The sequence below is a fragment of the Platalea leucorodia genome (assembly GCF_965183815.1).
Source record: "Platalea leucorodia genome assembly, chromosome: 20".
Lineage (NCBI taxonomy): Eukaryota > Metazoa > Chordata > Aves > Pelecaniformes > Threskiornithidae > Platalea > Platalea leucorodia.
Genome location: NC_138842.1, coordinates 8983651 through 9009645, shown reverse-complemented (window position 1 = coordinate 9009645; position 25995 = coordinate 8983651). Strand labels below are relative to the sequence as shown.

Here is a 25995-nt window from a genome sequence, read left to right as displayed (position 1 = left end):
AAACCGTCACGGCTACAAGCAGACAAATCCAAGGTGCGCCATCTGCCTAACTTACACAGGCCCCAACAGTCCAGAACAGCAGCTCGGTCGGGGCAGACCCACTCTATCGTTTAAAAGCAGAGAGTTCGTGCAGACATCCTATGGTACCACAGGTCAGAGATGCTAGCTACTTTTGATGCCAACGGAGAACGAGGGAGGGCATCGAGGCCCACGCAATCCACATTGTTGGGCGGCCTCCATTTCCGTGCCAGAGGCAGCCTAATTCAGAGGAGGAATCATTAGTTACGGATGCGCACCTGACCTGCGGACCCAGAGGCCAGGGAGCGAAAACGGGTTCTCGGGAACACGCGAACCGCGCAGGGTTCCCATCTAAGAGAGCACAGAAACCGAAAAGGCCACAGGAATCGGACACCTGCAAAGAGAGGAGTTTGGAACCACTCCAGCGGGAACCGCGGGAGAGAGGCAGGCTCTTCCAGGCTCCAGCAGAACCCGCTCTTCGCCACACCAAAAGCTGACTGCAGCCCCCATGGTCGGGCAGGGAACTCGCACGTCACTTTGTCCTCAAGTACCACAGGCTAATGTTAGCTACCGTCTAACAATTCATCCTTACCTTTGTGATCTTTCAAGCTCCTGGTCTCAAGGGCTCCCGTGGAGCCGGTTTCGGACTCAACATCTTCTACCGATGGTCTCTCAGAGATGTCCGATCGCGTTGTCTCATCCAGCTCCTGACTGGCCCTTTGTCCTGACGGCGACGCTTCCAGCAGCTGTGACGATTCGGTAGAATCGTGCATCTGGTCAGCTGCGCCCTCCGCCGCAGAATCCCCATATGACGTGGCCTCCAGGGATGCGGCATAACCCAGAGAAAGTGCCATTTCATCTTGAGCGATAGGTACCTGGAGGGAGGTTAGAAGGTCAGGCAGACGGGAAGACGGGGTCTAAAGAATCGCGTTCATCTCCCTTCTTCCATCCACACTTACATACGGATGCTCCAGTTCCAATCATCGGTGCTAGACAGCACTGATGCGCAATCGTCACTCTCTTGCCAAAACATACTGGAACATGGCCGATCCCAAAGCATTCCGCAGCACCTCCCTCACTCCCGCAGGCAAGTCCAAGGAGAACCCCTTACATTCTCCACGAGGTTCACAACCGGCTACGGCAGCAGCCTCCCTTTCTGCGGCTGCCCTTTGTGAACTCCCACCAGCAGCTGCCCTGCAGACTGGCGAGGTACCTTTGACACTCACTGGGAAGCAGCGACAAGCCGCAAGGAAGCGGCGAAAGGGTTCTGCCGAGAAAGGCGTCTGCGCTGGAACCTTCCCACACCGGTCCCTATGGGACAGGGTGGTTTAACACACGCATCCCTAGAAACAACCTCCCAGATTGGAAAGGGAGCCCCCTAACTACCAGAGACCTTGGAAACTCCCGAGATGATCAGCGTGCTACGTTTTGTTGGGGTCTTCTTGATGGGCTTGTTATTCGTCTCAGTTAGCTGCCTGATCGCCGTCTCGGCCACCGGATCCAAGCCGTTGGGCATATGGCTATCCCCTGAGCACAAAAAAGATACCAACGCTTGAAGTAGCGACCTTCAGCGTGGGCAAGAGGTCGCTTGCTGACCGTGATGCTTGTAATAGGCAACTACACGTGCATGAAGGTAGAAAGCGGAATCTATTACGGACTTGCCCGAATAAACCAAAGGAAGGAGGCTGCATATGACTCTTGGCTCTTTTATGCACCTGAAAAGTTTGATTTCCCACCAGGCATATCACTAAATTACCCTTCCCACTCAACAAAGACTTCCAAAGACTCCCTGGAGTTTGGGCAGCCTTGGCTGCAAACCATCAAAATGGCCGCAGCGCTCTGTCCCGGAGACAATCAGAGCCCTGAGTACAGCTCTTTGGGTCTGGAGAGCCTGGAACGTTCTTGTCAAGCAAGGAAACACCCAGAGTCACAGACCGGATAGCCAAAGCGGAATTTCTTTTACCTGCCCCCACCCGCCACCACCCCTCCGCCCAAGCTTTCACTTGGGCACTTGGACACTCTCTTCCGCAGCAAATGCAGATGAGTTCAGTGACCCACATTCAGACCGCTGCTCTCCAAGAAAGGCTAAGGAATGCAGTTGCTCCGGTAAGAGCCTCGGATTTGCAAGCACTTACGGCTACCGCCGGGCAAGGGGCCGCGAGGGCAGCCGCTCTCCAAAAGCACTGTTGTCTTCTTTTCAGTCACTTCCACCTTGGAAGGCGACCTTGACGGTGAATCTTCACAGCGAAAGAGAGGCAGAGACAGAGAGACACCAGTAAGCGGCGATGAAGCTTAGGCCCCCTACACGCACCCCCAAAAAGCCTCAAAAACGTGCGGAGAGCCTGCAGAGGCTGGCTCCATGAGGCTTTGCGGCAACGAGGTAGTAAGAAGCCTATTGGAAAAAGACATGTGAAGCAGCCCCGTCGTGAGACCCCGTTCATGCTGTTTCCCAGCCCCGCCTTGTGGACTATCCAGCACCACATTCATCGGGATGTCAGACCGCAAGCGGCAACAACCACTAGTAAGCAAGGTCAACATGCTTCCGGCTCCGCATTCAGCACACACAGAGTCACTTCTTTAGCAGTAAAGGAAACAGAGGGAGAGCAGCAAAACACTTAGCCCGACATCATGCAGACATTATGCGGCAGCATACACATTAAGAGTCGGGACCTCCCACCACCAAAGGGTGTCAGAGAGGCTCATCCCTCTCTCACCATCCCCCAAACACAGCACTGCATCAATTCCCTCCTCCAAGGCTACACACGAGTCTCCAGCCAGCCACAAGTCACTAAGGGAACGGTGACATTCCGACCCAGAAGCCAAAAGCGCCACACAAGGTGCGAGTCTGCGACAACCACAACATACAACGGCTAGACAGTTTTGCTACTGCCCGCGTGAGTGGCCTCGGGAATATCACGGCCGAGTCTGCGCCCCCATAGCGGCCACCCGCAGAGGATGCCTGTCGCGGGGCAGCCTCACCCAGTTTGCAGTCTGCCTTGGGCCGGGACTGAATCGTGGTGACAGTAGTCACGATGGTGCCATCGGGCATGATGGTCCGGTCCATCTCCACCTTCTTAGTGGGAGTGATGCTGGTTCGCAGAGATGTGGCATGCTGAGCATTCAAAGATGCAGAAGACTCCTGGAATAGCAGCTACAAAGAGTAAAGCACAGGTCAGAGAGGCACTCCTCCTCCCAGACGGAGAGGCAGGCGCAGGGGTGACAAAAGCTACTGCTCTGGGCACCGAGGAGTCACTGCTACAGTGTCAGCCGAATGGAGGTCGGCTCAGGGACAGAGGGCCAGGCAACACCCCTCCTCGGCCTAAGGGTCTGTCAGTCGCCTGCGACGAGCCCAGGCCTAATCACGCTTGTCTCCAGCTAGAGGCTCACATCGTGAACGCTTCCGGAGCATACGTTTGTGCCAAGCTTACGGAGTCGTGAACTCACCTCCAATATAATGGTAGCTTCAGCTGCCAGTGACTGCCCAGCTGCTGGGGCCAGCGAGCAGACCTGTCTCCCAGATGGCTGTTTGCCCAAAGAATCAAGCAAAAGCGTGGCATGTGCCAGCAGCACATCTGCAAGAAGGGAACAGGAAAACACCACATGACCTCAGCACCTCAGATGTCTCCTAGGCAACCCCTGCTTTTGGGAAGCAGCCCTGCGGGCCAGCGAAGCAGATCCCCACAAAGCAGATCCCCACAACTTTGGCAGCTCCCAGGTTTGAGGCGGGGAGGGGGCAGGCAGCGCTCCTCCGCTCCTCTTTACCAATCCAGAAATCGACTCCCTTAAAGAGGTGTCCGTTGCGCAGCCTCCATCAAAAATAGGTGCTGCAGTTAGTCCCTGACCAAGTACAAATGAACAGAGTTAAGAGCCTTCTGCAACGTTCTTCCAATACACAGGGGGCAAATCCCCGCCTCAGAGCGGAGACGGGTGGGCCACGGGAACCTCCCGGGTACCAAAAAGGTCAAAGTAAGAGCGTTTCACTAAGAAGAACAGACTCCTTTGTGGAGTTCATCACACATTGTACCGACACAGAACTACCACAGGCTCAAAGCACGGGAAGTCCCTTAGACGTTTTTGTCTTCCCGTCTTACAATCCATCTTACGGCTACCCGCACTCACTTCCCCCTCCGTCACCATTCCCCAGCACCTGCAGCTTCAGCTCTTTACTTCTAGGTCCCAACTCCCTGTTGAAACAGAAAAAGACAGGCTGGTATTAGGCAATCTTTGCAAAACAGCCACGGAGCAAACAACCCCGTTCCATATCTTCCCTCCCTCGAATCTCACGCGCCTCGCCACCTTTTCCAAAGCTCCAGTACGCGTGCGCTACTTTGGAGGACAGGACAAGGGGCAACACGCTACACAGAAGAGGAGAACTCCGGTTCGTGTCCCCTGCAGGGCTGTGTAGGCTGCCAAGGGAAGCTGAGAGGGCGATCTGTCCGGAAGGCTGAGGTTTATATTCCAGGCCTTCTGCACCTGCCGCTCCCACATGCTGCCATCAATAGGCGCCTCTGCCCATCCAGTTAAAACACAGAGTGTCCAGGGGAGCAGAAAATACGTATGCAAGCTGGGGCCAATCGCCGGAATCGGTAGCCCAGCACGCAGGCAGCACCAACATACGCTGCCCCTGCAGAGCAGACTTCGCCTCTGCGCCGTCCGCATCAGTTACCGCGGCACGGTAATGGCACCCAGAGACCATGCCAACCGGAAGGAGGACAGACACTTACAGAAAGAGCTCTTCATTCCACTCCATCTCTGCTGCAGCGCCGGCACTGCCAGCTGTCACCGGCCTCGTCTGCTTCTGCTGCGGTGGGCTGTCTAGCCCTGCCATGCAGCGTATCTCCCCGACTCCTGCAACAGAGGGACAGAGCACACGCGTGCGCTCGTCAACACGAGGCAGCGGCTCAGCGGACGCACGCCCCTCTTTTCCATTCAAACCCACCCAAAACATCCACTCACTCCAATCTCACCACCTGCACGCTTGCCCCTGCAGATCAGCAATGTTTTCACGCTTACCTCCCTTCCCCTGGCAGCCCAAGTTCAGCACTCGAAGATTCCGGAGCAACAGCTTAGAACCCAGAGGGGCTGCTGCTACTCCGGACGGGGACTCTCGAGTCAATTTACTGATGGGTACCTGAGGAATGACGAGAGCGAGACCGATGCCTTTATCGTTCACTCGCCAGCAGACAGCAGCAAGATGCGTGACGTTTGTCCTTGCATCTACTAAGCAGCTGCTCACACCAACATAGGGGAATACCCACAGAGCCATCAAGAGATGCTGCAGGTTCCCCAAGCTATTGGCCTCCGGTGGGCCCCCGTGTCATTTTGGACGGAAAATTTAAGGCAGACAGGAAAAGAGACAGACAAGAACAAGCTCGCTGGCTGCCAGACAGACAACCGAAGACGACAAACCACAGACCATTCCATGCCTGCAAAGGCCGCCCTGGATGGAGCCTCGGTGTTCAGAGCAACAGAGAGACTGCCAAAACAGAGATGCGTCTCAGGCAGCCCGGCTCCACCTCAACACAACCGGCACTCGGCGTTCAGGAAACAAGGTACAAACAGAGCTGCCCTTCAGAGCAGTTTCTAATTATCCCTACTCCTTGTGCCAAAGTACCCCAACTCCTATGACAGCGCAGGCCAGGATGCCGCTGTCGCCCAGCAGCGAGTCTCAACCCTTGGATTCCTGCCCGAGCCTCGGCCCTCAGAAGCCCCCCAGGACACAGTGTTTGAGGCACAAGAATGACACGAGGAGAGAGCCTTACCGCACCGGCTCCAGCGGTGCAGGCCTTCAGATTCACCATCATGGCTGGCTGCGTGCTGACAATGGTATCCTCGATCAGATCCTTTATGGTGGACAGATCCGCTCTCCCTTCATTCTTCTCTCCGCAAATGAAGAGGAAATGCAGGAAAGTCATAATGAGGCAGACGCATTTTCTCCTCATACAGCTCCAACTGCCCCTCGAGCCTCTAAGATGCTACACAGCCTTCCTCCCGGTAATAGCCTCCCAGGTGCTCTTCCCGTATCCTGTACTCGCTCTCCCCAGTGCTTAAAGCTTCCATCTAACAGCTGCAGGCAAATGTAAGCTGTCTAAATGAGACAAACTAAGCCTCTACATCTGTAGTCTGCCCATTGCAAATTTTGACAATACAGCTTTTAGTTTGCCACGTTCTCACCACCTCACGAGATGGTACTACCGCACTTTCGGGAGAACAGCCAGATTCCTACATCTACTCAGGATAAAGCAATGAGGGTGTCAATAAAACCAACAAATCGACCAACCTATTTGGATCACAGAAGCGCAAGCACACCTGCATTCAGCTCATTAAACCTCTAATACCCACGGGTTCCGCACACTAACCTCTGAAAAAAACCCCAAACAAACAAAACAAGCAAACAACACCAACCCCCCCCACCCAAAAAAAAACAAAAAACAAACAAAAAAAGCCCATACACAAACGAACCAACCCAGCTCATTTTGCAGTTCTACATCTGACAATGGCAGGAGGACCTACATAGACAGAAAGCCTTTTTCACTATGCAGACTCCCATTCAGCTGTTACACCAAACTCGGACAACAGACATCGGTACTGCTTCGGCCCTCTTGAGGATGTGCTATTTTGGCAGAGCTGAGCTAGTATCGATTCCAGGGCGAAAGAATCCCCTCCCTCACCCTAAAAGGCCACGATAGCGAGTCGTTTACCTCGCGAAGTTGAAGTCTCGGAAGAACCGAAAGGTTCAAGTCTGGTCTGTCCTTGAAGGTCCACGACACCAGGAGACCTTCGTTCTGTATCTCCTCCAAGTGGATCTCCACCTGGCCCAAAACAAATACCCATGGTCAGGAACAGTTTCTGTTTCCATTAGTGCTTTTTGCCCCACTTAAAATTCAGCAACCGAAAGGCCCTCGCACCAGTGCAACAATAAGAGACAGAACATAAGAACAAAAGTGGTCCCGGGCCTACGGAAAGAAGGAGCTACAGAAGCCTCATTGCTCCGTAGCGAGATCTGGCTTCCTCGCTGCCTTTGGATGCACAGGCCCCATCAGAGGGAAAAAAGACAGGTTATTTCTTTGGCCGAAGAAAAAGCCTGCAGGACAATCCGAAAGAGCAAGTTGGGCACTGACACGGCATATTGACTGAGTTACATCAATTAACCATTGCCAAACCTAAGCACGGCCGTTTGCAAGTTAGCAATGAGACTCCAGGAGATCATCCTCACACTGAAAACTCATCCAGGTCACCAATAGTCTGCAACAACAAACCAGATCGTACGCCATCCCGTAGTTCGGTTGCAAAGTTGCACACGCGTACACCTGAAAGGCATCATTAATGAAACAGACAGAAACAGAACCACACAGGAAGAACTCCTGACCCCATATCTCTAGTAAAAACAGGGGAATGAAATTTAACATAGTTCCAAAGCAACTGACAGACTGACATTTATTTACCACGAGCACAGAAGGTCCTCTGTCGGAAGCAACAGATTTGGGACACAGCAGCCAGGTAAGTAACCAACAAGAGGCGCATAAAAGAGGCACGGCACATTTGGGAATACAGGACTTGAAGTATTCCGACCGATAGGCACATGGTAACCTTACCAGCATTTCACAACGCAGCAGCAACACCTCAATTAGAATACCACACGCAATTCTCTACAAGAACCATCAACCCAACACTTCAACAGGCACAGACAAGGAGACCTAGAAAATGCCAGGGAGTAGGGGAGCAATTTGATGAGACGCGACAAAGTCCACCTGGCTCCCAGAGACTAGGCAAAGATGAAAAGCGACCGCAGTTGCCGCCCACGACTAGACCGGCAGCAGGCGTGCTAAACGCCGGGGCGGGGGAGCTATTTAAACAACCATGGAACGGAGGCACAAAACCAAACCGGGATGACCTGATAAATGTAGGCTGAAAATTTTAATAAAGCTTCTGAGAACAAAGGGGTTCTAGAACAACCTTCCAAGTGCAATACCTGCAATAGCACGGGATCGGCTTCTGCTACCACAGAGTTACTTCTAATTTCGCCATGTCTCCCTCTAGCGCAAACGAGCACACGGTCTCCGAGCAAGATACCGTCTCTAGCATCAAGCCGTTCTTCGCGATGGGAACAAAATCACATTTCAGAGAAGCAAATCCAGCCAGAAAGTGACTATGGAGTTACCACCCATTGCAGTTTCGTAGAGCTTTTGTTCTGGAAGAAGCATCTCCAATATTCAACACAGAAGAAAATCTGCATCACGCCCTTATGAATGTATTAAGTGCAGCGCCGACTGACAAGCAAACCACTCCTCACCGTGGATTTCTTTTTCACACCAACAAGCAGGACAACATCATAACTGTACGTAGGCACAGGACACGTCTTTCCCTATCCATCACACCGTGAGAGGAATTGGACTCTGTGGACCTTTCGCTTCTTAAACGCCCGCTTAAAAACACAGTATAGAACGCTGCCATGCCTCAAAAGTCTCTGGATGTTGTTACGGCTACATTACGTAGCCAAGATCTGCAGAACAAGACTCAGAAAGCAGAACTCGGCACACGGATCAGGAATATTTGCCACATTAGTGACAGCACGCTGCTTCTTCCAGCACAGCGAGGCCTTCATTTGCACTAAATCGGGTCCTCCTTCCTCGATGGGCGTGGGGCTGGGTGAAAGAACAAGTTCAATGGCTAACTTTTTACCACCATTACCTGAGCCTGCAGCACAGCCAGAGTGACATGATAGGTGTCCACAGAAACAGCAACCGGGGACTGCTGAGTAACAGAGACAGGGAATTTCACAGCTTCAGCTGACAGATGGCAGGATAGCACCTAGAGAGAAAAGGAAGGAGATGAGTTTATATCCTTCGCGAGACGCAGCCGTGCGACGGCAAAACGTCTAGAAGCAACCAGCAAGGTTGACCCACTGTGGCAGGAAAGAAACATCAGGCTTACTCCCAGACCCAGTTCCACACTGCAATCCTGCCATTTCAGACTCTGTACGTGAGGCGGTAAAGACGTAACGGTGACAGGAGCTCTCTTCTCCTCTCCACCGTAGGACCCCAATATTTGGGCTCAGCAGCCACATGCCCCAGCTCCACCGACACATCTCCCCCCACCGGGGCTCTCCCAGAGCTCACCGACATGCAGCCCCAGAGCCGCAATCTCACGAGCCCGTCGACAGGCCTCCAAACTCAACAACAGACCTCGCTTGAGACTTCCCCGATTCCACCATCCCCATCACGCAGGCCTCGGCAATCTCTGTCGAACACACCGTCAGTCGACGGAGAAACCCCACACCGTACAATTCAGAACACCAAAGCCTTACCATGCTGTGATCCGACTGTCCCTCGCACGTCACGTGACTTATACACGCAGCTGGTGGTAACTGAGGACCCTCTTCAAATGTGATCTGCACTGAACTCTACGAAAAGAGAACTCTGTTAGTTCCCAGTGGTCAAGGTATCCCAGATAGTTGCAAAGAGGATGAACAGTTCTGACGTGGGGCCACCAGAGACGCTCCGGTCCGTTTCCATGAATCTGGCCAGCACGCGGAACCATCGCACAGCGCAATTCTACCCACCGTGGCTTGTCCAGACAGAGAAAGGAAACAAGGTCTCCAGTCAAGGCTTAGACTTACAAACACTGTGTTAATTTCAGACAGGCAAGCCCAAATGAGAATGGAAAATTGTTCTGGATAGCAGTCAACCATAAGTCAAGCGCGTTAACGCTTCTTCATTGCAGAAGCTTTGCTCTTTCTTCCTGTCTCTCCCCCCTCTCTGTGCTAATCCTGCCCCAAGTTAAAAAACCAACACACACGCCCACCCCACCCCCCAAAATCAACAACAACAAAATCCACCCTCAGCATACGGTACATCAACTCCTGTGCTCCACTTGTTCCCTTTTTCCACCCTCTCCTGGTTTATCAGACTACAGCCTCCCCTGCGGAAGCATCCTTCTTCTTTGTTTGAGGATTTCCCCATCCAACAGGACCTGTTCTCTACAGAGACCCTTTCTCAAGAAAGACAAGACCAAGATAAAGAGTTGAGAGCATCCCTGCATGAAACCTATCCCTCAAAGATTCCCTCTGTTCACAAGGGGCAAAAAGAGAGAGCGAGCAGCCAATCTGAGCACAAGGACAACCGTTTGCTGAGCTGCTCGTGTTTTAGGGCCAGGGTGACCGAGAGGGAAGATAAACGTGTGGGAAACCGCACTCTTTTTCTGAAGCGAACGAGGTTGTGCACCGCCCGCCACAGGTGACAGGCAGAAGGGGGGTAGAAGGGGCTCTCGGACAATAATCTGACCGGCATACGTATTACAACCTGAAGAGCCGTTTGCTCTCCAGAAACTAGTCCGGATGCATGCCCTCCTCTCAATGCAGAAACGAAGCAGCTCTCCCAGCGACCAAACTTCAAAACTGAAAGACTCAATAGAGAAACAGTGTCCGATCGCTCCCTGCTGCTTCATACTAGTAACGCCTGTCACTACTTCTTCTCGCAAGCCTCCTCCACCAGAGCCGTGCGCTCACCCACACAGGTCATTCCACAATATCAGATCAGCCCTTTCTCTCCACGATCAGAACCTCTGCCCAATGACTCAAGTACGTAATCATCAGCGGCAAGCTGTTGCCCTGTTCTTCCCAATACATCACAGTCTCACCGAACTGGGAGCTGCTGGCCAACTTCAAAAGATCTCGTTACTCAGCCCACTCGGAATGAACCGCACACGCAAGGTAGCGTGAATCTATATGTACCCCAAGGCAGGGAGAAAACACAGAGGAAAAATAAAATGAGGAGGGTAGCATGCACTTGAGAGGCAACTCAATGCCTTTCAAGTCTTTGCCCCGTTTTAAGGCAAGTAACTTGAAATCCAAACAGGAAATAAGAAATACCAGATGCTACCATTTAAAGATCTACGGAAAAAAAGCGACACCTTGTGACCGAAGCCGCTCTCTCAAGTACCAGGGATGAGAATGAGGCGCAGCAGGGAGGCGGACGGACCCTCATCTGCCTGCTGTCGACTCCCTCAGATCACACTGCTAGCAGAATCCGCCCAAATTCAAATGCTGGCATGCGCTGACCACAAACACGCTCCTATAAAGCTCCTACCACATGCGTTACCTTCTCACATTCACCACGATTCGGAAACACGAGGAAACGTGGGCAGATATAGACCTGAACGAGATTAGGATGTACTCTTTTAAAATTCACCAAGCTGAAAGAAGCCAGGCAGAAACAACAAAACCACAGAAGGAAACAGACTATCAGAAGAGAAGCAACCGAGCAGCGTTCCTCCAGGACTAGGACTCTGGAACGCTAGCCTCTCTCCGTTATCCTTTTATGGCAAACCATGAGTCTTCTGGCAAACCGTGAGTCTTCTACCCCAGTTTCAGCCTTTTCCTTTCCCTTTCTTGGGACTACGTAGAACGGAAAATGAGACAGCACACCCAGAGGACGGTAAAGATGGCTCTTGAGCAGGCAATCAAGAAAGGAATCTACAGTTCTTCCCCAGCCATACCAACAAGCCTGTGGAAGCGGGCTTATCAATCTGAGGGCTGAGACCCTCCACCATTCCGCATCCACGCTGAGAACCTGACGTACTCACAACCATCCACTCCTCCACAATAATTCCTCTATTATACCCAGCTTTGCAGAGCTACATTTCCTTACAGCTTTTTGCCAGTCGATACAGCTAAAATGAAAAAAAGAAAAAAAAGAAAAAAAAAAAGTGATGGCAAAAGGAGCTAAGAATAGGTCTATCCGGGAGAAAGTGAGATCGCTCGCTTCTAAGGATAAATCTATCCCCGACTCCCCTTAGGACTTACAAGGAGAGCAGAGGTGGAGTCAGACCAGGAGTGGGGAAGGAGCCGCTGCCAATTGCAATGAGCGCTATCAGGCCTTATGTCTCTTTCCTCCATCGGATGCGAGAATAATTTTGTAGGAGACGGGGACTGGGGGGGGGGGGGGGGGGGGGGGGGCAGGGATGGGACTGCCAGGGAACGCTTTTTATGACAAGGCTAGTACATTTTCAAAGACAGAATTGCCATTGGTTCTGAACCGAGATTTACCTGAAAACTACAATGCACCACAAAAAAGGAGACGCGGATTCTCCTCTGAGATCTCGGCAGACAGCAGGACTATCCTTTATGCAACTTGGTTACAAAAACAAAACAAATAAAACCTAACACACACCCAGCCCAGAACAAGTCTCCCGTTCTGCCGTCTTCAGAAGGTGTGCGTGGATGACACGGGAAGGCTGTAGTCAACCTGGGGCTGACTTCACCTAATCGCACAGAACTTTTAAAAGACCACAGGGGTATTGTTAAAAATATTTTTCAGTTACAGTTAGCGCTTTCATATTATTAAGTCCCTCCTCTCTTCTCATTTGGCAGCCCCCTAGATTGCTCAGAAACATAATTCCTCAGGGCACGCAATGAAAAGTTACTCAGTCTTGCAATATGTTAGCAAAGTTGCAACGACCGAGACTAAAACGGTCTTACTTCTTCTTCTACTGGCACAGTCTCCTGACGCTACAGGCTGTAACGTGAAAGTTCTCGTGTAAGTCAGCGAAGAGTTCCTCGGCAGAACGCATCTCGCAAAAACTCAGCCCCGAAGCGCCAGCAAAAAGACAAAATGCTAATTTTCAGTTGTTTTATCACCTGACAAAAAGAGATACGTCAAAAACAACTCCATTATAAAGGATAGCTGCGAGTCTAGGCCAAACATCGCAATACAGTAACTCTCTACATGGATCACAAAGTTTAGATGCGACTGAAATCGTTACATAAATAGTTATCTTGAAAGAGAATTACGTATCTCTGTGGCTTTGCGAGCGTTACTTGGATTCAGGGCGCACGCTAAGTCTTCCACCTCCATCCCTGACGGAAGTCCGTGCCGTTTCTTCTGTGTGTCCGAAAAGAATTTCCATGTCTTAATTCCAAGGTTCAAGGAGGAAATGCTAGCAAAAAGATCGTGGTTATCTCTTTCCCAGTTAAGCACGATCAGTCACTTTATCCCATTTTACGAGGACCAGGGGGGCAGAGTGCTGGAATTCTGTGGCTGGAAAGCAGGGCACTGGCAGGAATGGGATGCCTGAGGGGCAGGAGAAGAAAAAGGTCTGAGATGGAGTATTTTTCCCAGTTAAACAGATGTAAGCAGCTCCAGGTAACTCCCGATCTTACCCAGAATCCCACAGAAGACACAGCCCCCCCAGGATAACCACTGGGCCCCACTTCAGAGAACAGCTTTTAGACCCAGCAACTCACTGCGGCAATGCCGCTTTCTGAGTAGACCTGCTCCAGATGAGGAGCAACTGCAGCAGAAACTGAAGCACAGCCCTCCAGGGGCCTCTGTGCCATTTCAGCCATCAGCTAATCTTCACCTTACAGCAGTTCTACATTCTGGAACTTAAAAATTCAGGTCATTTTGTGAGAATCTGAGGAATTCAGCACGCGACAGAAGAACACAGCGTATCAGATATGGGCGACTGTTGACACCTGACCACCACGACCGCAGCATTCTGACAAGAGGGGCACGGAAGGAGAGGGTGCGCTTCTACAGCAGGAGGCGCTTTGCAAATGTTCTCGCCTCTGTGCGGTCCCTTGCCGAGTCCTCTCTCCAAAGAGGGAAGGCCGCTGCCTGTGCACACTCCGTCCCAGAGAACGGCCCTCAACTTTCCCGTCAGGTCTTGAAAAGAGAAGCAGCCGTTGCTGTGGCTCGCCCTCCGTGAGCCGCTGTACCGAGCAAACTGCAGGGGGGGCCGCTGAGCGTCACTCACGGCAGCGACTCCCCTCAATGCAATATGCATTGTATCAGAACGAACTTACTTTCGGTCACAAAAAGAAACAGCTGGCTTTGAGGGTTCAACAGCAGCAGGGTCTGCAGGGTTCTTGCTTCTGTACACTAAATCGGCCAAGCATATCCTGACACTCACAAGTTTTCCGCAACAAAAGGGACCGCTTTTTCAGGATGCAGATCTCAGGTTCTACGCCACACCCAGCTATTTGCATGACCAGGGAAAGGCGGGGAGGAAGATGGAGGGAGAAAGGAACGGAGGGAGGCAGAAGGAAGAACTTTAGCAGCTGACGTGTTAAACACCAGATCAAGTTTCTCGCATCTTACCCAGTGTAACTATCGAGAGCATAATCTTACAGTACATAACCTAGTCCCTTCAGCTGGGGCTGCACGGCTAGAAGGCACGTCCCCTGGGTGATGGATAGGGGATCCCTCTCTGGAGGGTGCACCGGATAAAATTGAAGAAGGTGCCGCGAACCAACGCAGCCTAAGGGAAGGCCACCCTGACAGAAAAACCACTGGCCCTCCAAGTCATGGGGGTTGGGCAGGAGGCCAACTACCTCCTCCCAGAAAAAAAAATAAAAAGTTGCAGAAATGACGAGCATCAACTCGGAGATGGAGAAAATCAGTAATGAAGTGAGGAGGAGGAGATGGAACTGGATCGGTCATGTCTTGAGGAAAAAACCAACAGAAGACTGCGCTGTGGCCCTTGGGACTCCAGAGCACGCAGCCGCAGACCGATCGCAGTGGAAGAACGATGTTCGCGCCTTGTGTGCCTCCTGGCACTGAGAGAATTCAGATCAGACATAACCTAGTCTCATTTAGTTCCAGACAAAAGATTCCGTTCCAACAACCTGCAGCAGGTAGTCTCGCAGCCACCTTACACATCACCACCCTCTCATTCCTCTTGTACCTCATCCTGTAAGATCAAGAACACAGCCCGCTTACTGCTCGTTAGGCTACCGCTCATAATCAGCCCTACCTTCTCTCAGAGGAGTCAGGCCCACACTCTGGACTCTTCCTGCCCTTGGTATACTTAAGGGACTCTTTTTCTGACTCTCTTAAGAGTACGAAGAAGGTTTCTGAACTCGTTCCACGTAAGTAGTACAAGAAATGGGATGTCAACACAACAACAGGGCTGGTCGATCTTCCCCCCCACCCTCTATGAAAACTTCTTACCCTATTTTGGAACAGGCACCTTACCATTTTCTTGGTCGTTGACAACTAAGCATGAGCAATTGATGACATTAAAGGAAATTAAAAGACAAAGAATCACCAGAGAAGGAAGGGCCAAATTCACAAAAGGAGGCAGAGCTTACGGTTCAATGGTTAACTTGGGGTCTGGCAGATCAACCACGCCTTTGCAGAAAGACCCATTTTTCCCCAAAGCTCTTGGCAACAGAGCACTCCATCTCTTGAAAACCCATCAAGAGGATAAGCTCATCCTAAAATCAGTGAACAACTCTGAATACTCTGTCCTTTGACACCATCAGAGCCTGGGTGGGGATACAAACATCCATTCCCATTTTCTAACCTAACCAGCTAGATCTGAGGCGGGAAAGAGAGACCCGGTGCTGCAATATTTCTGTTAAAAAGGACAATTTCACTTATGACAAGTAGCAACAAAGGAGAAACTCTGCCAACCTTCCCAAGTCAATCTAACGTTCGGTGAGTCAATCTAACAGGGCAAAAGGAGGAGGTGAGAAGTCATGGAGGGGAGAGAACTTCAGGCGAGAAAGCAAAGGACTGAACACAATGGAACAAGTTTAAAAAAGTTTCTTTCTTCAAAAGGAAAACAATAAAAACTAGCTGGGGAGCATCAGTGAGACAGGTCCAATGGACCAAATCTGCCCAAGACAGTTGCAAGAAGCAACACCCAGCTTCACAAGTGGTGTCTCTGACACACCTCAAAATAGGAAGACATGACATACATAAGACAAGCGTGAAGAAAGGTAGCGTTCAGAACAAGTCAATTCCCTGATCCACCTGTAACAGGCAGAAGATATAATTTAGCAGGTAAAAACATCAGCCAGCTCACAGGAGTACGCAATCTGATGCAGACAGCCCACCCGCTTTCACACCTGCACAATACTTGTAGAGGCCGATTCTATGTATTTCTTACGAGAACAAAACTTCCCTTGAGACACGCTGCTCTTCTCCCAAGTAGTAACACTCAAGCGTCTCGCCTCGTAGAAGTGACGAGACAACAAAGTCTCTCGGAAAACTCACCGTTCCCACATGGCCAACATACAGGGTACCAGGAGCAGGTAGTATCGGCCATGGCTTTCTTTACGAAACCTGTAACAGTCTGCGCTCTAAATCCACGTTACGTGGTCTTGGGTGACTTCATACATCCCTTCAACAGGAGCGGTGGACACTGCTTTTAAATATTCTCTGTGCTACAATACTTGACACCAGTAAAACAAAAACATTCCCGGTCGGAGGCTGGAAAAGGACAGACTTGGGACCACAGCTTTTGTGGGCAAAAGCCCCTGCCTCGCAGGCAGCGCAAGGTGCCATGCAATTATTTCTCTATGGAATCAGCGAGGCACGTTCTGCTTCGCAAACTTCAAAACTGCAGACCGATACAACGGTAACGCTGGGAGATCAAAGGGAAGAAACACCAGAAAATTCGGAAGAGGTTGCTGTGGAAACCTCAAAGCGGCTACATCAGCCGGTTCCATCAGACCTGACTCAGGCTCAGGTGCCCAACACGTACCCTCCCGTGCCTTCGCGACGTGCCATACTCGCGTTTCGTGACGCTCCCGGCCGGCCGGGCTGGCTGGCGCACAGCTGCTCGAAAAGCGACGCTGCCTCCCCGTGTGTCTGCGGCTCCCTTCGGCCAAGGCCTCGCAGCCCCTGACGGCGCCCGGCGAGGAAGGCTTCCCCGGCGCCCGAGAACAAAGGGCAGGCGGCCCCGCCCGCCCAGAAGCCGCTGACACTTCCCCCCCCTCCCCGCCGCCGCCGCCACCGCCACCCGCCCGGGCCCCGCCGTACCCCGTGCCGGCGCGCCTGGCTGTTGAGGGCTCGCACCCAGGCCCGCTGCCACTGCTCCCGCAGGGTCCGGAGGGCGAGCAGCGCGGCGAGCAGCGCCCGGGCCCCGGCCCCGGCCTCCTCCGCCGCCGGCCCGTTCCGCCGCGGCGCCCGCAGGGCCGCGGACCGCCAGTACTGAAGCAGCCAGGCCGCGACGGTGAGCAGCGAGGCGGCGAAGAGCAGCACCAGCGCGGCCCAGCCCGGATCCGGCTCCATGGCGCGGCGCGCAGCGACTCACGGCGGGCCGGCAGGCATGGCGGGCGGGCCGCCGCCCGGACCCGGCGCTGCTGCGGCGCCGGCCCAGCCGCTGCCAGCTGCCACCTCGCACCAAGGCGGACGGGTGCTGCCGCGGCCCGGCGCACCTCTCCGCCGGGGCTGGCCCGCTCCCCGGGGGGGGGGGGGGGGGAAGTGACGTCCCTGCGGGCGGAACGGCGCCGGCGCGCCGCTGGATGGGCGCCAAGGCGGCCATGGCGGTTGCGGGCGCGGCGGGGCGGGGCGGCCCCCGGGGCAGGGCGAGCGCCGCTTCCCGCGCGGAGAGCTTGGCTTCGTGGGGCAGGCGCGGATCCACGCAGACTCCAGCGCCGGGTACCGGCGCCTACGCGCGCCCTCAGCGCAGCCAAAGGTGCTACCGGCCCCGGTGCCGGCCGGCGTCCGAGCGGAGCCCCGCGCCAGCAGGCGGCTCACGCCAGGGCCAAAGATGGCGCTCCCCTCGCCGACGGCCGGGGGGGGGGCGCGCATCCGGCGCCTCCTCTCTGGCGTCCGGCTGGAAACAGGCGGCGGGAGGCGCTGGCGAGCGGTGCTCCGCGCTCGGCCCCGCTCTGTGCCCTTGCAGGGGCAGCGCCCGCCGTGGCCATGGCGGCCTGGCCCGCCGTGCCCCTCCTCATCAACCTCGGCGGGTCGCTGCTGGGCTTCGTGGCCACGCTCACGTTGATCCCGGCCTTCAAGGACCACTTCCTCGCCGCGCGGCTCTTCGGCGAAGACCTCAACAAGGCCTCACGGCGGCCCGTGTGAGTAGCGCTGCCCCGCCGAACCGTGCGCCGCCGGGCCGGGCCGGGCCGGGCCGGCCCCGGGGCCGGCCGGGCTGACTCCCCGCCTTACCTGCCTTTCAGTCCCGAAGCACAGGGCGTGATCAGCGGGGCCGTGTTCCTGATCATCCTCTTCTGCTTCATCCCCGTGCCCTTCCTGAGGTGCTTCGTGGAGGAGCAGTGCGCGTCCTTTCCTCACGACGAGGTGAGGCTGGCCTGGCGCTGGGGGCGCGCAGGCACGGGCAGGGAACGGCCACCGGTAACCGACGTCCTGTTCTCTGTCCTGCAGTTCGTGGAGCTCATCGGTTCGCTCCTCGCCATCTGCTGCATGATTTTCCTGGGCTTTGCGGATGACGTTCTGAACCTGCGCTGGCGCCACAAGCTCCTTCTTCCTACCATGGCTTCCCTCCCGCTGCTCATGGTTTACTTCACCAGCTTTGGGAACACGACCATTGTGGTGCCTAAGCCCTTCCGGGTGCTTCTGGGCATGCACTTGGACCTGGGTAAGTTATGAATCGCCAGAAGCCGGCATCCAAGTGGCGAGAGATCGGTGGAAGGGGTCATCTGACGGCACTCTGTGCTGCAGAGGGAACACACAAAGGACTTGCTCAAGTAACCAGTGAGAGGGCGCAACTCCACCCGCTAAATATTAGGCTGGAAAGAACATCCAGAAACCCGGCATGCATTCAACCGCGCATAGATAGGCACCAGTCATTTTTCCAGGATTCTGGCGATACAGCCGAGCGCCAGGCACATGCGGCACTCGGCTGCCGACACCAGAATGACCGAAGGACGGAAACAGAGTGCTGCAGTCTGCCACCGTGTCGGAACGGCTCGCTGCAGTTGCTGTGTTGTACGTACGTGTACACGTGACGGCTGATTTCGCAGGGGAGGGAGCGATTCATTAGTAAGCTAGCGATACCAAAGCTCGCCGAGATCGCTAGGTGATGGGTTGTTGTACAAAGCAGGAAGCGAGAGCTTCGGTGAATCGGACCAGGGCCCGCTTCGCCTGTGAATGCTAAAGCACTTGGCTCGCTCTGATCTGCAGGTATCCTGTACTACGTCTACATGGGCATGCTAGCAGTGTTCTGCACGAACGCCATCAACATTCTCGCTGGAATTAATGGAATCGAAGCAGGGCAGTCTCTGGTCATAGCTGCTTCCATTATTGTATTCAACATTGTAGAGTTAAACGGTAAGGAAGATAACATATATGTTTGCGGGTGCAAAAAGCAAAGGGAGATAGAATCCTAGATTTCAGTATCTGGTATTGCTATCAACCAGTCCTGTCTTATGACAAATGCGTTTTTTTCTTTTTTCTACAGGGGATTATCGAGAGGATCACATCTTTTCTCTCTACTTCATGATTCCCTTTTTTTTTACCACACTGGGGCTGTTCTACCACAACTGGTAAGAGGATGGACATTCAGATTTTCTTCAGAAACGTCCTTTCCCTTTACTTTCTCCCTTTTCAAACAAAAACACTTACCAACGTGTAGGTGGGACGCTGGAGCGTGGACAGGCTTCTTGCCAGAACCAAGAGCGCAAAGCGTCGATGTGCTGGTAGCTTTTGTTTTTATTAGAACAATTCTGGTCACACAGGCTCACCAAAATGCGCGGAATATGCTCCCTCATGCGTCTCGCTCACCATTTTTTCGTGCCGTATTCTCCGCAAGCCAGGTTGTGTGTCCTGGTCCCGCAGTTCTTAGCATAAATACCTGCAGTTGTTGTTCTCACTGTGTAGATCTGCCGCGGTTCCCTCTTGGCCCCTAACCTGCCATGTGGGAATACATTCAGTGGTTATGAAGTCATTTGCACAGCAACGGCGATCATGACAGACCTTTGCTTTTCTGCCCTGTGGATTGCAGGTACCCATCTCGAGCATTTGTCGGGGACACCTTCTGCTACTTTGCCGGCATGACCTTCGCCGTGGTGGGGATCTTGGGGCACTTCAGCAAAACAATGCTGCTTTTTTTCATCCCGCAAGTGCTCAACTTCCTCTACTCATTGCCTCAACTCTTCCACGTCATTCCTTGTCCCCGTCACCGGCTGCCGAGGTAATGTACCTGAGTGACCTATAACGGTACCACAAATTGTGCCTTTTATCTCCAACGCCAGCCAAGAAAGGTGATGGTAGGCACTCTTTTTAAAAGCGATCAAAGTAAGTTTTATAGTTAAAAGTTAGCTGGCTCGCTCTGCCAGCTGCGGTCGAGTCATACAGTAGAGGTTTCTCAAAGAAGTTAACTTTTCTGACCGCCCCACTCCGCCCCAGATACAGAAGAGTGATTTTTAACGATGTTAGAATATGATTATTCTCAGCTACAAGAGTAAGAGAAATTGATACAGGCCACTTTTAATGCTGTTGCAGTAAGATCTGCTAAGATTTCCTAGTAGCAAGCCTTCGGTGGCACTATGCCACGTCAGCGATTGTCTCTGCAGACATTAGATTCTTCTATTTTATTCTTAAAACTATACAGCTTTATGCACATATCGGGGATGCAGTGGGGAGGAATCTCCTTCTGACTCTGCCCAGTCTGAGGGACTAGGTATCGTCAGCTGTTGTTAAGTGTATCGGATTATTCCTGCTTTTTCCACCACTGGATTTCTTTCTCAACTACTCAGCTAGGGATCTAAGTCTGCTTACGTAGGGATCTCTCTCTCTCCTTGCTCTATCCACACTAAAATTTTAATGTTTCTTTTAGGCTCAATCCTAATACGGGGAAGTTGGAGATGAGCTACTCCAAATTCAAAACTAAGAGCCTCTCTGCCCTGGGAACAAACATTCTGAAGGTAATATCCGGAAAACGTTCAAAATCCAGACGCGTTTTGAGGCAGGGATCAAATGCAAGAGGAACAGGATGGGAGGGAATGCAGAACCTCTGGGTTCACTGGTTATTTCCTGGCTCAAATCCAAAAGAAAATATTCTGCTTGGTGCATCACCATCCCTCGCGATCACTCGATTGGGTTAATAATCAGTCTTTCAGAATAACCACACGTAGCGGTGTCCCAGGACCATCATAGGCCTGTCCCGTCTTTTTAGTAAGAGCATGAGCCAGACTTCAGGGACAGTACAGCAAAAGGGATCTTGAGCAAAAGCAGCTGGTGAGCATCAAACGTACCTGGTGAAATAGCGTGCGATATTTCTTTCCCCAGGCAGCCAAGATCTTGCACGTAGTAGATGTGAGGAGTGGAACGGATGAAGATGGCGAATACACCGAGTGCAATAATATGACGCTTATTAACTTTGTTATAAAGCTGATTGGACCCACCCACGAGCGAAATCTCACTCTCCTGTTGCTACTCATTCAGGTCAGACAAATGGTTCCTCCGCTAGAAGGATGTCCTCTGCAATAGAAACAGATCCAAATCGGTCTCAAGAGTTTTAAGGGGGAAGGGGGAAGTAAAGTATCATGCTCTTCACGCAAGATGCAGTCACGCAAGCTGTGAAACTTGAGGAGAATCAGAGGTTTACACAGCTCAAGGAGGAAACAGATTCCTCCCCCGCCCCGCCCCGTTCATTGGGAGCTAATAAATACAAAGTCCCATGGTTAGCTTGAGAAGATTCCCGAGGCACAGATCGTTGGACGCTAGAAAAACATTAGGAAAGCAGAGTGCCTTGTCACTCTGACCCGATACAGCCTTTTTCCACGTTCCTGTTTTTCAGTTATACCAAATAACACAGTCCCAGAGTTATCTCTGGCTGGCGGACTCGCACGAACGTGGCACGCAGCTCAGTGGTATCTGGAATCTGAGCGGAGTGCCGGGAGCGTTTTGAAGCAACTTAAAGCGCAAGGATAACGTGCCTCACAGATACTGCCGCTACCTCTATTCAGCATGTGAACTCTCAGGCGTAGTGTAGTAGAAAGACTGCTTTTGGAAAGGCCCGCATTGCTTAGTTGCCCACAATAAAATTCTTTTTTCATCCTCAGCTCAAAGGTAAGAGATTCTTACTAGGAAAGAGAAGAGACACTTAGCCACATTCCCATTCAGGAGGAAGGACTTCCAACAAACCAACCTGGAGATCAAACAGGGCTTAGGCAGACTACATCGGGGATGGGAGAGAATGGGAAGTACGTACCGCTTGATCTTGAGCCCAGTAACAGCAGAGGAGTCTTGGCAGCACCTTCTTGTAAGGATGCCGAATTGCAGCTTTGACACGAGGTATTTTCCGTGACAAACCATAGGGTTTATGTTATAATATAGACTCCTTAAGAAGGAAAGAGACGTTCCCAACCATTCATCTCATCCACTTGTTCGCACAGTGTAACTGTGCATAGGCACACGCAGAAATCCCCCGCGGATAGCTGCGATTCTCAGAGAAAGAACCGAGGACTTTGGCTAGAATTCTGCCTTTCCTCTTTCTATTCATCTAAAAAATTTAGCCTAAATGTTGTTGTTTAGTGAAACGAGGCATGCTGGAAAGCATAGCAAATCCATCTGGAAAGGAGGAATCTGCCAGCCTGTAAAGTATTTAACACTATAACATTTCCGTTCTCTGTCTGATTTTTACCTAGGTCCTGGGCAGCACAATTGCATTTTCAATCCGGTACCAACTGGTACGCTTGTTTTATGATGTCTGACTGGGCTGTCGGGAAGCAGGGGAAAGTCTTGTACCTGCCGGTCAATTTTCTCCAATTGCTGACCAAATGATTGAACCGGTCTTACTCCGGCCCTCCGAGAAAACCTCAGGACACCTGTCAGAATGCAAGCAACTATGCTGCACGCTGCATGGGCCAGTCTTGAACTGTAATCATCTTTTTTTTTTTTTTTTTTTTTTTTTTTGGGCACAGAAGGCTTTTGTCCGATTCTGCCGACAGAAAAGATTCGCTGCTACTTGGACATCATTGTTACTGGGAATACCTTTCAGAGGGGAAGTAAATGACCCAAATGTTTACTCACAGCACTTAGGGAAAGTGGGAAAGGTGAAATCTCTATACATCTCAGAAGCACGTTGCTGTTCCCCGAGAGAGAAGACGGGAACTTCAATTTCTGTGAGACCTTGTACGGCAGAACAAGTAAACCAGAATCCTCTCCTGGCTTCTCCAATCCTGTCTTTGGTCCGTGGACGTAGAGTAACATGTTATAAACCATACCCAAAACTCAGAGCACTCTGAGAATAAAATAACTCGTGACACCCTTTTCCCTTCAGTGCTTTGCCTCGAGAATATCAACGTGCAGTGAAACTAGGTCACACGATACATTTCTGTGGCCTTCTGCCCTACTAGGGGGCTGATCATTTCTGCAGTAGACTCCCTCCTCTTTCACAGCTACTGGGAATGTTCCCACCGAAGGGCTTTTATTTCCGAGCACCTTTATCATCTGCCTTCCTTCGTGGAATGGGACACGTCTGGAACGGGCTAGCAGAGTAAGGATCGCTGTGTCCTTGCCTAACAGAGGACATCAGTAAAAGCCTTAAATTAACATGGAACTAAAGACGCTGCAGGCTGCAATTACCTTTTCCTCAAATACAAATCATTATTTATATAGCCGTGTCTGGCACCATAGTTCACCACAGAATTGCTGCCTACCTGACAGAAAAACACATAACAGCCATTGGAGTACAGGCTAAAGAATCTGCACGAGATTAACGGGAGCGAAAAGCGAAATAACGCAACAGCAAAGACAGGGACGCTGAGATGGGTGACAGCAGACGTTGCTGAATCCGGTACCTTAATAGATGCAAGGCTGCTGCGCTTCCACGCACCCAAGTCCATCCAGTAGTGAGGCTGGGAATGTATTCCCGGTAGGCAAAAATGCACATGTCCAGTGACACTGATCAACATCATAGAATCTAACATGCAGCACTCGAACGTGAATGGTGCAAGTGGCCGCCTCCTCTTCCTCCTCTCCAGCCGATCAGTTTGGAAGTCTGCTAGTAGAGTAGATTCATGTAAACATATACGTGTACACGCACACACACACAAACATAATGAATCCCTTCAGTAGCTGACCTTAAACACTTTGTCTGTCCAGTAACTAGCCGCTGGATTTCCTGGCTCTGGGTCATACGAATACCCGAGGTCTGCAGTACTACTCTGCTTGCTCTTACTCCAATCTTCTCACTTGGGGGGGGAGAGAGAGAGAGAGAGAGAGAGAGAGAGAGAGAGAGAGAGAAATTAATCTCTCTGCTAGCTGATCCAGATGTGTGGCCTTCCAGTAGCCAACTCTCAGACGGCCACCTGGTTTTCTCCAGTAAGCTGGCTTAGACCTAACTCCAGTAAGCAAGCCACCGACCCCAGTCTCTCCCTTATCTGGTCCTGGATACCTGGCTCCAAAGCCTGTTATCCTACTCGCTCACTAGCGTGGCTCGCTTGCTAGTGATCACACACGCTGGCATTCCAGCCTAGCCCCGGCCCCGCTCTGCACATGCTCCAGTCCTTCCATTTGCTAGTACCACATAGACACCGGCCCCTTTGACTTGTGGCCTGACACCAGTTGCTGGCGCTTAGGCCTCCAGGTGTACATATGCGCACAGGGTAGACAGTCCCCTCACCCTGGGAAAAAAACCTAGAAATGGAGTTTAGTGAGACAGGATGGACTGCAGAGATAGAGGCTACCAATCAGCAACGTGTTCGCACGCCACCACCGCCTTCACCCTGCTTTTCCTTCCACGTTCCCGTGTTTTTTCCTCCCAGTCCACTTTGACTCCTTCCCCACCTTCGGCACGTCCCTTAAACAACCCGCAATACATCTCGCTCATGCCCGCAATCCCCTAAAAAGGATCTCACAGTAGGTTATACACATCCCCGAATGCTCTTCCCCTTCCCCTGTACGCCACCGTAAGCCCAACACCCCTACAGGCGGGGATCCTCCTCAGTCTGCAGGCGTCCTGGGAGCCCCCCGTGCCTCGCACTGGAGGGGAGCCAGGCTGAGACCAGGGTCTGGGCCCAGGGACCGACTCCACTCCTCGAAAAGCTCTGGGAGCAGCCCAGCCAGGGTTGCATCACGTGGGTTCGGTCATCAGAGCACCCCATCTATCGTCACTCCTCTGCCCCTTTGGGTTACCATCACCAGCCCTCACGCATGTAACCTAAGCGGTGACACAGTCAAAGCTCCTTACACAGAACCGATCTCGAAGCGTTATTGCCTCCTGTCGGGAGCACCAGCGCTCACGCAGTAGCTGCTTTGGCTGCCCACGGGTGGATGGGAAGCACGAGGGGCTTTCTGCAAGACAGTCGGCTCCTCCCGAGCGCAGCCCACGGAGGCCCACCGCAGCGGCATGCCCGGCCCCTCCCTGACGAGCAGGCAGGCCCGCCACCGCGCCAGTCCTGCTGCGGCGGCCGGCGGGGGCGGCCCGAGCGACGGCGCCGCGTCCCCTCACGCCCCGCCCCGCCGCCGCAGCACACCAACCGCCTCAGCACGGTATGAATTTGGCGCCTTGCCTTCTTATTGGACGGTCTCCGCCGCCAATAGTCTCGGGGCAAGCGCGGTGGCGTCGCACGGGTGACCAATCAGCAAAAAGATTCTTCCGACAGACGCACCAATAGCGAGGCGCGGTGGCGCTGTCCAATGAGCTGAGCCCTACTTTGCGGAGGGCTATAAAAAGGCTGGGTGCGGGGCCTCCCGCCTCACTTCGCCGCAGAGCTCCGGAGGGGGGCCGTGCCCGCAGCGTAGCGAGGCGCCATGTCTGGCCGTGGCAAGAGCGGCGGTAAGGCCCGAGCTAAGGCTAAGTCTCGCTCGTCCCGCGCTGGGCTGCAGTTCCCGGTCGGGCGCGTTCACCGGCTGCTGCGGCGCGGGCACTACGCGGAGCGGGTGGGGGCCGGCGCGCCCGTGTACCTGGCCGCCGTGCTGGAGTACCTGACGGCCGAGATCCTGGAGCTGGCGGGCAACGCGGCGCGCGACAACAAGAAGACGCGCATCATCCCCCGTCACCTGCAGCTGGCGGTGCGCAACGACGAGGAGCTCAACAAGCTGCTGGGCGGCGTCACCATCGCGCAGGGCGGCGTCCTGCCCAACATCCAGGCCGTGCTGCTGCCCAAGAAGACGGGCGGCAGCGCGGGCCCCGCCAAGGCCGGCAAGAAGGGCAGCGGGCAGCAGTCGCAGGAGTACTAGGGCGGCCGGCCGGCCGACCCCCCCCGGCACCACACAAAGGCCCTTTTCAGGGCCACCCCCATTGCTCACCGGAAGAGCTGCGATCCGCGGGGGG

General features: G+C 53.0%; 3 protein-coding genes across 34 annotated transcripts in view; 2 read left to right on the top strand and 1 right to left on the bottom strand.

Moving 5' to 3' along the window:
* C2CD2L (C2CD2 like) overlaps positions 1-17190 on the bottom strand; it is a 36245-nt gene extending 19055 nt beyond the window's left edge. For 29 of the 31 annotated variants that reach the window (XM_082330793.1, XM_082330787.1, XM_082330785.1 and 26 more), the window contains exons 1-13: positions 16788-17190; positions 9326-9421; positions 8710-8829; positions 6720-6830; positions 5781-5894; positions 5032-5149; positions 4743-4866; positions 4138-4202; positions 3463-3590; positions 2998-3169; positions 2154-2255; positions 1412-1545; positions 611-893 (exon numbers count right to left, since the gene is read on the bottom strand). In XM_082330793.1, coding sequence (XP_082186919.1) covers positions 611-893; positions 1412-1545; positions 2154-2255; positions 2998-3169; positions 3463-3590; positions 4138-4202; positions 4743-4866; positions 5032-5149; positions 5781-5894; positions 6720-6830; positions 8710-8829; positions 9326-9421; positions 16788-17039 — 1819 coding nt within the window. In that variant the 5' untranslated portion in view covers positions 17040-17190. Of the gene's footprint in view, positions 1-296; positions 413-610; positions 894-1411; positions 1546-2153; positions 2256-2997; positions 3170-3462; positions 3591-4137; positions 4203-4742; positions 4867-5031; positions 5150-5780; positions 5895-6719; positions 6831-8709; positions 8830-9325; positions 9422-16787 lie in introns of all 31 variants that reach the window. The other 2 variants (XM_082330807.1, XM_082330803.1) reach the window with 2 other exon arrangements.
* A 387-nt stretch (positions 17191-17577) lies between these two features.
* Positions 17578-22968, top strand: DPAGT1 (dolichyl-phosphate N-acetylglucosaminephosphotransferase 1). 2 transcript variants are annotated; one of them, XM_082330818.1, is made up of 9 exons: positions 17578-17830; positions 17933-18053; positions 18138-18351; positions 18897-19043; positions 19174-19258; positions 19717-19905; positions 20551-20638; positions 21003-21158; positions 22640-22968. In XM_082330818.1, the coding sequence occupies exons 1-9, from the start codon at positions 17676-17678 to the stop codon at positions 22961-22963; spliced, it is 1479 nt and encodes a 492-aa protein (XP_082186944.1). In that variant the 5' UTR covers positions 17578-17675; the 3' UTR covers positions 22964-22968. The 2 variants fall into 2 exon arrangements, with proteins under 2 accessions (XP_082186944.1, XP_082186945.1); XM_082330819.1 differs by lacking the exon at positions 22640-22968 and adding an exon at positions 22364-22555.
* A 2375-nt stretch (positions 22969-25343) lies between these two features.
* H2AX (H2A.X variant histone) lies at positions 25344-25982 on the top strand. Its single transcript, XM_082330583.1, has one exon. The coding sequence runs from the start codon at positions 25473-25475 to the stop codon at positions 25899-25901; it is 429 nt and encodes a 142-aa protein (XP_082186709.1). The 5' UTR covers positions 25344-25472; the 3' UTR covers positions 25902-25982.
* Positions 25983-25995: the final 13 nt, after the last annotated feature.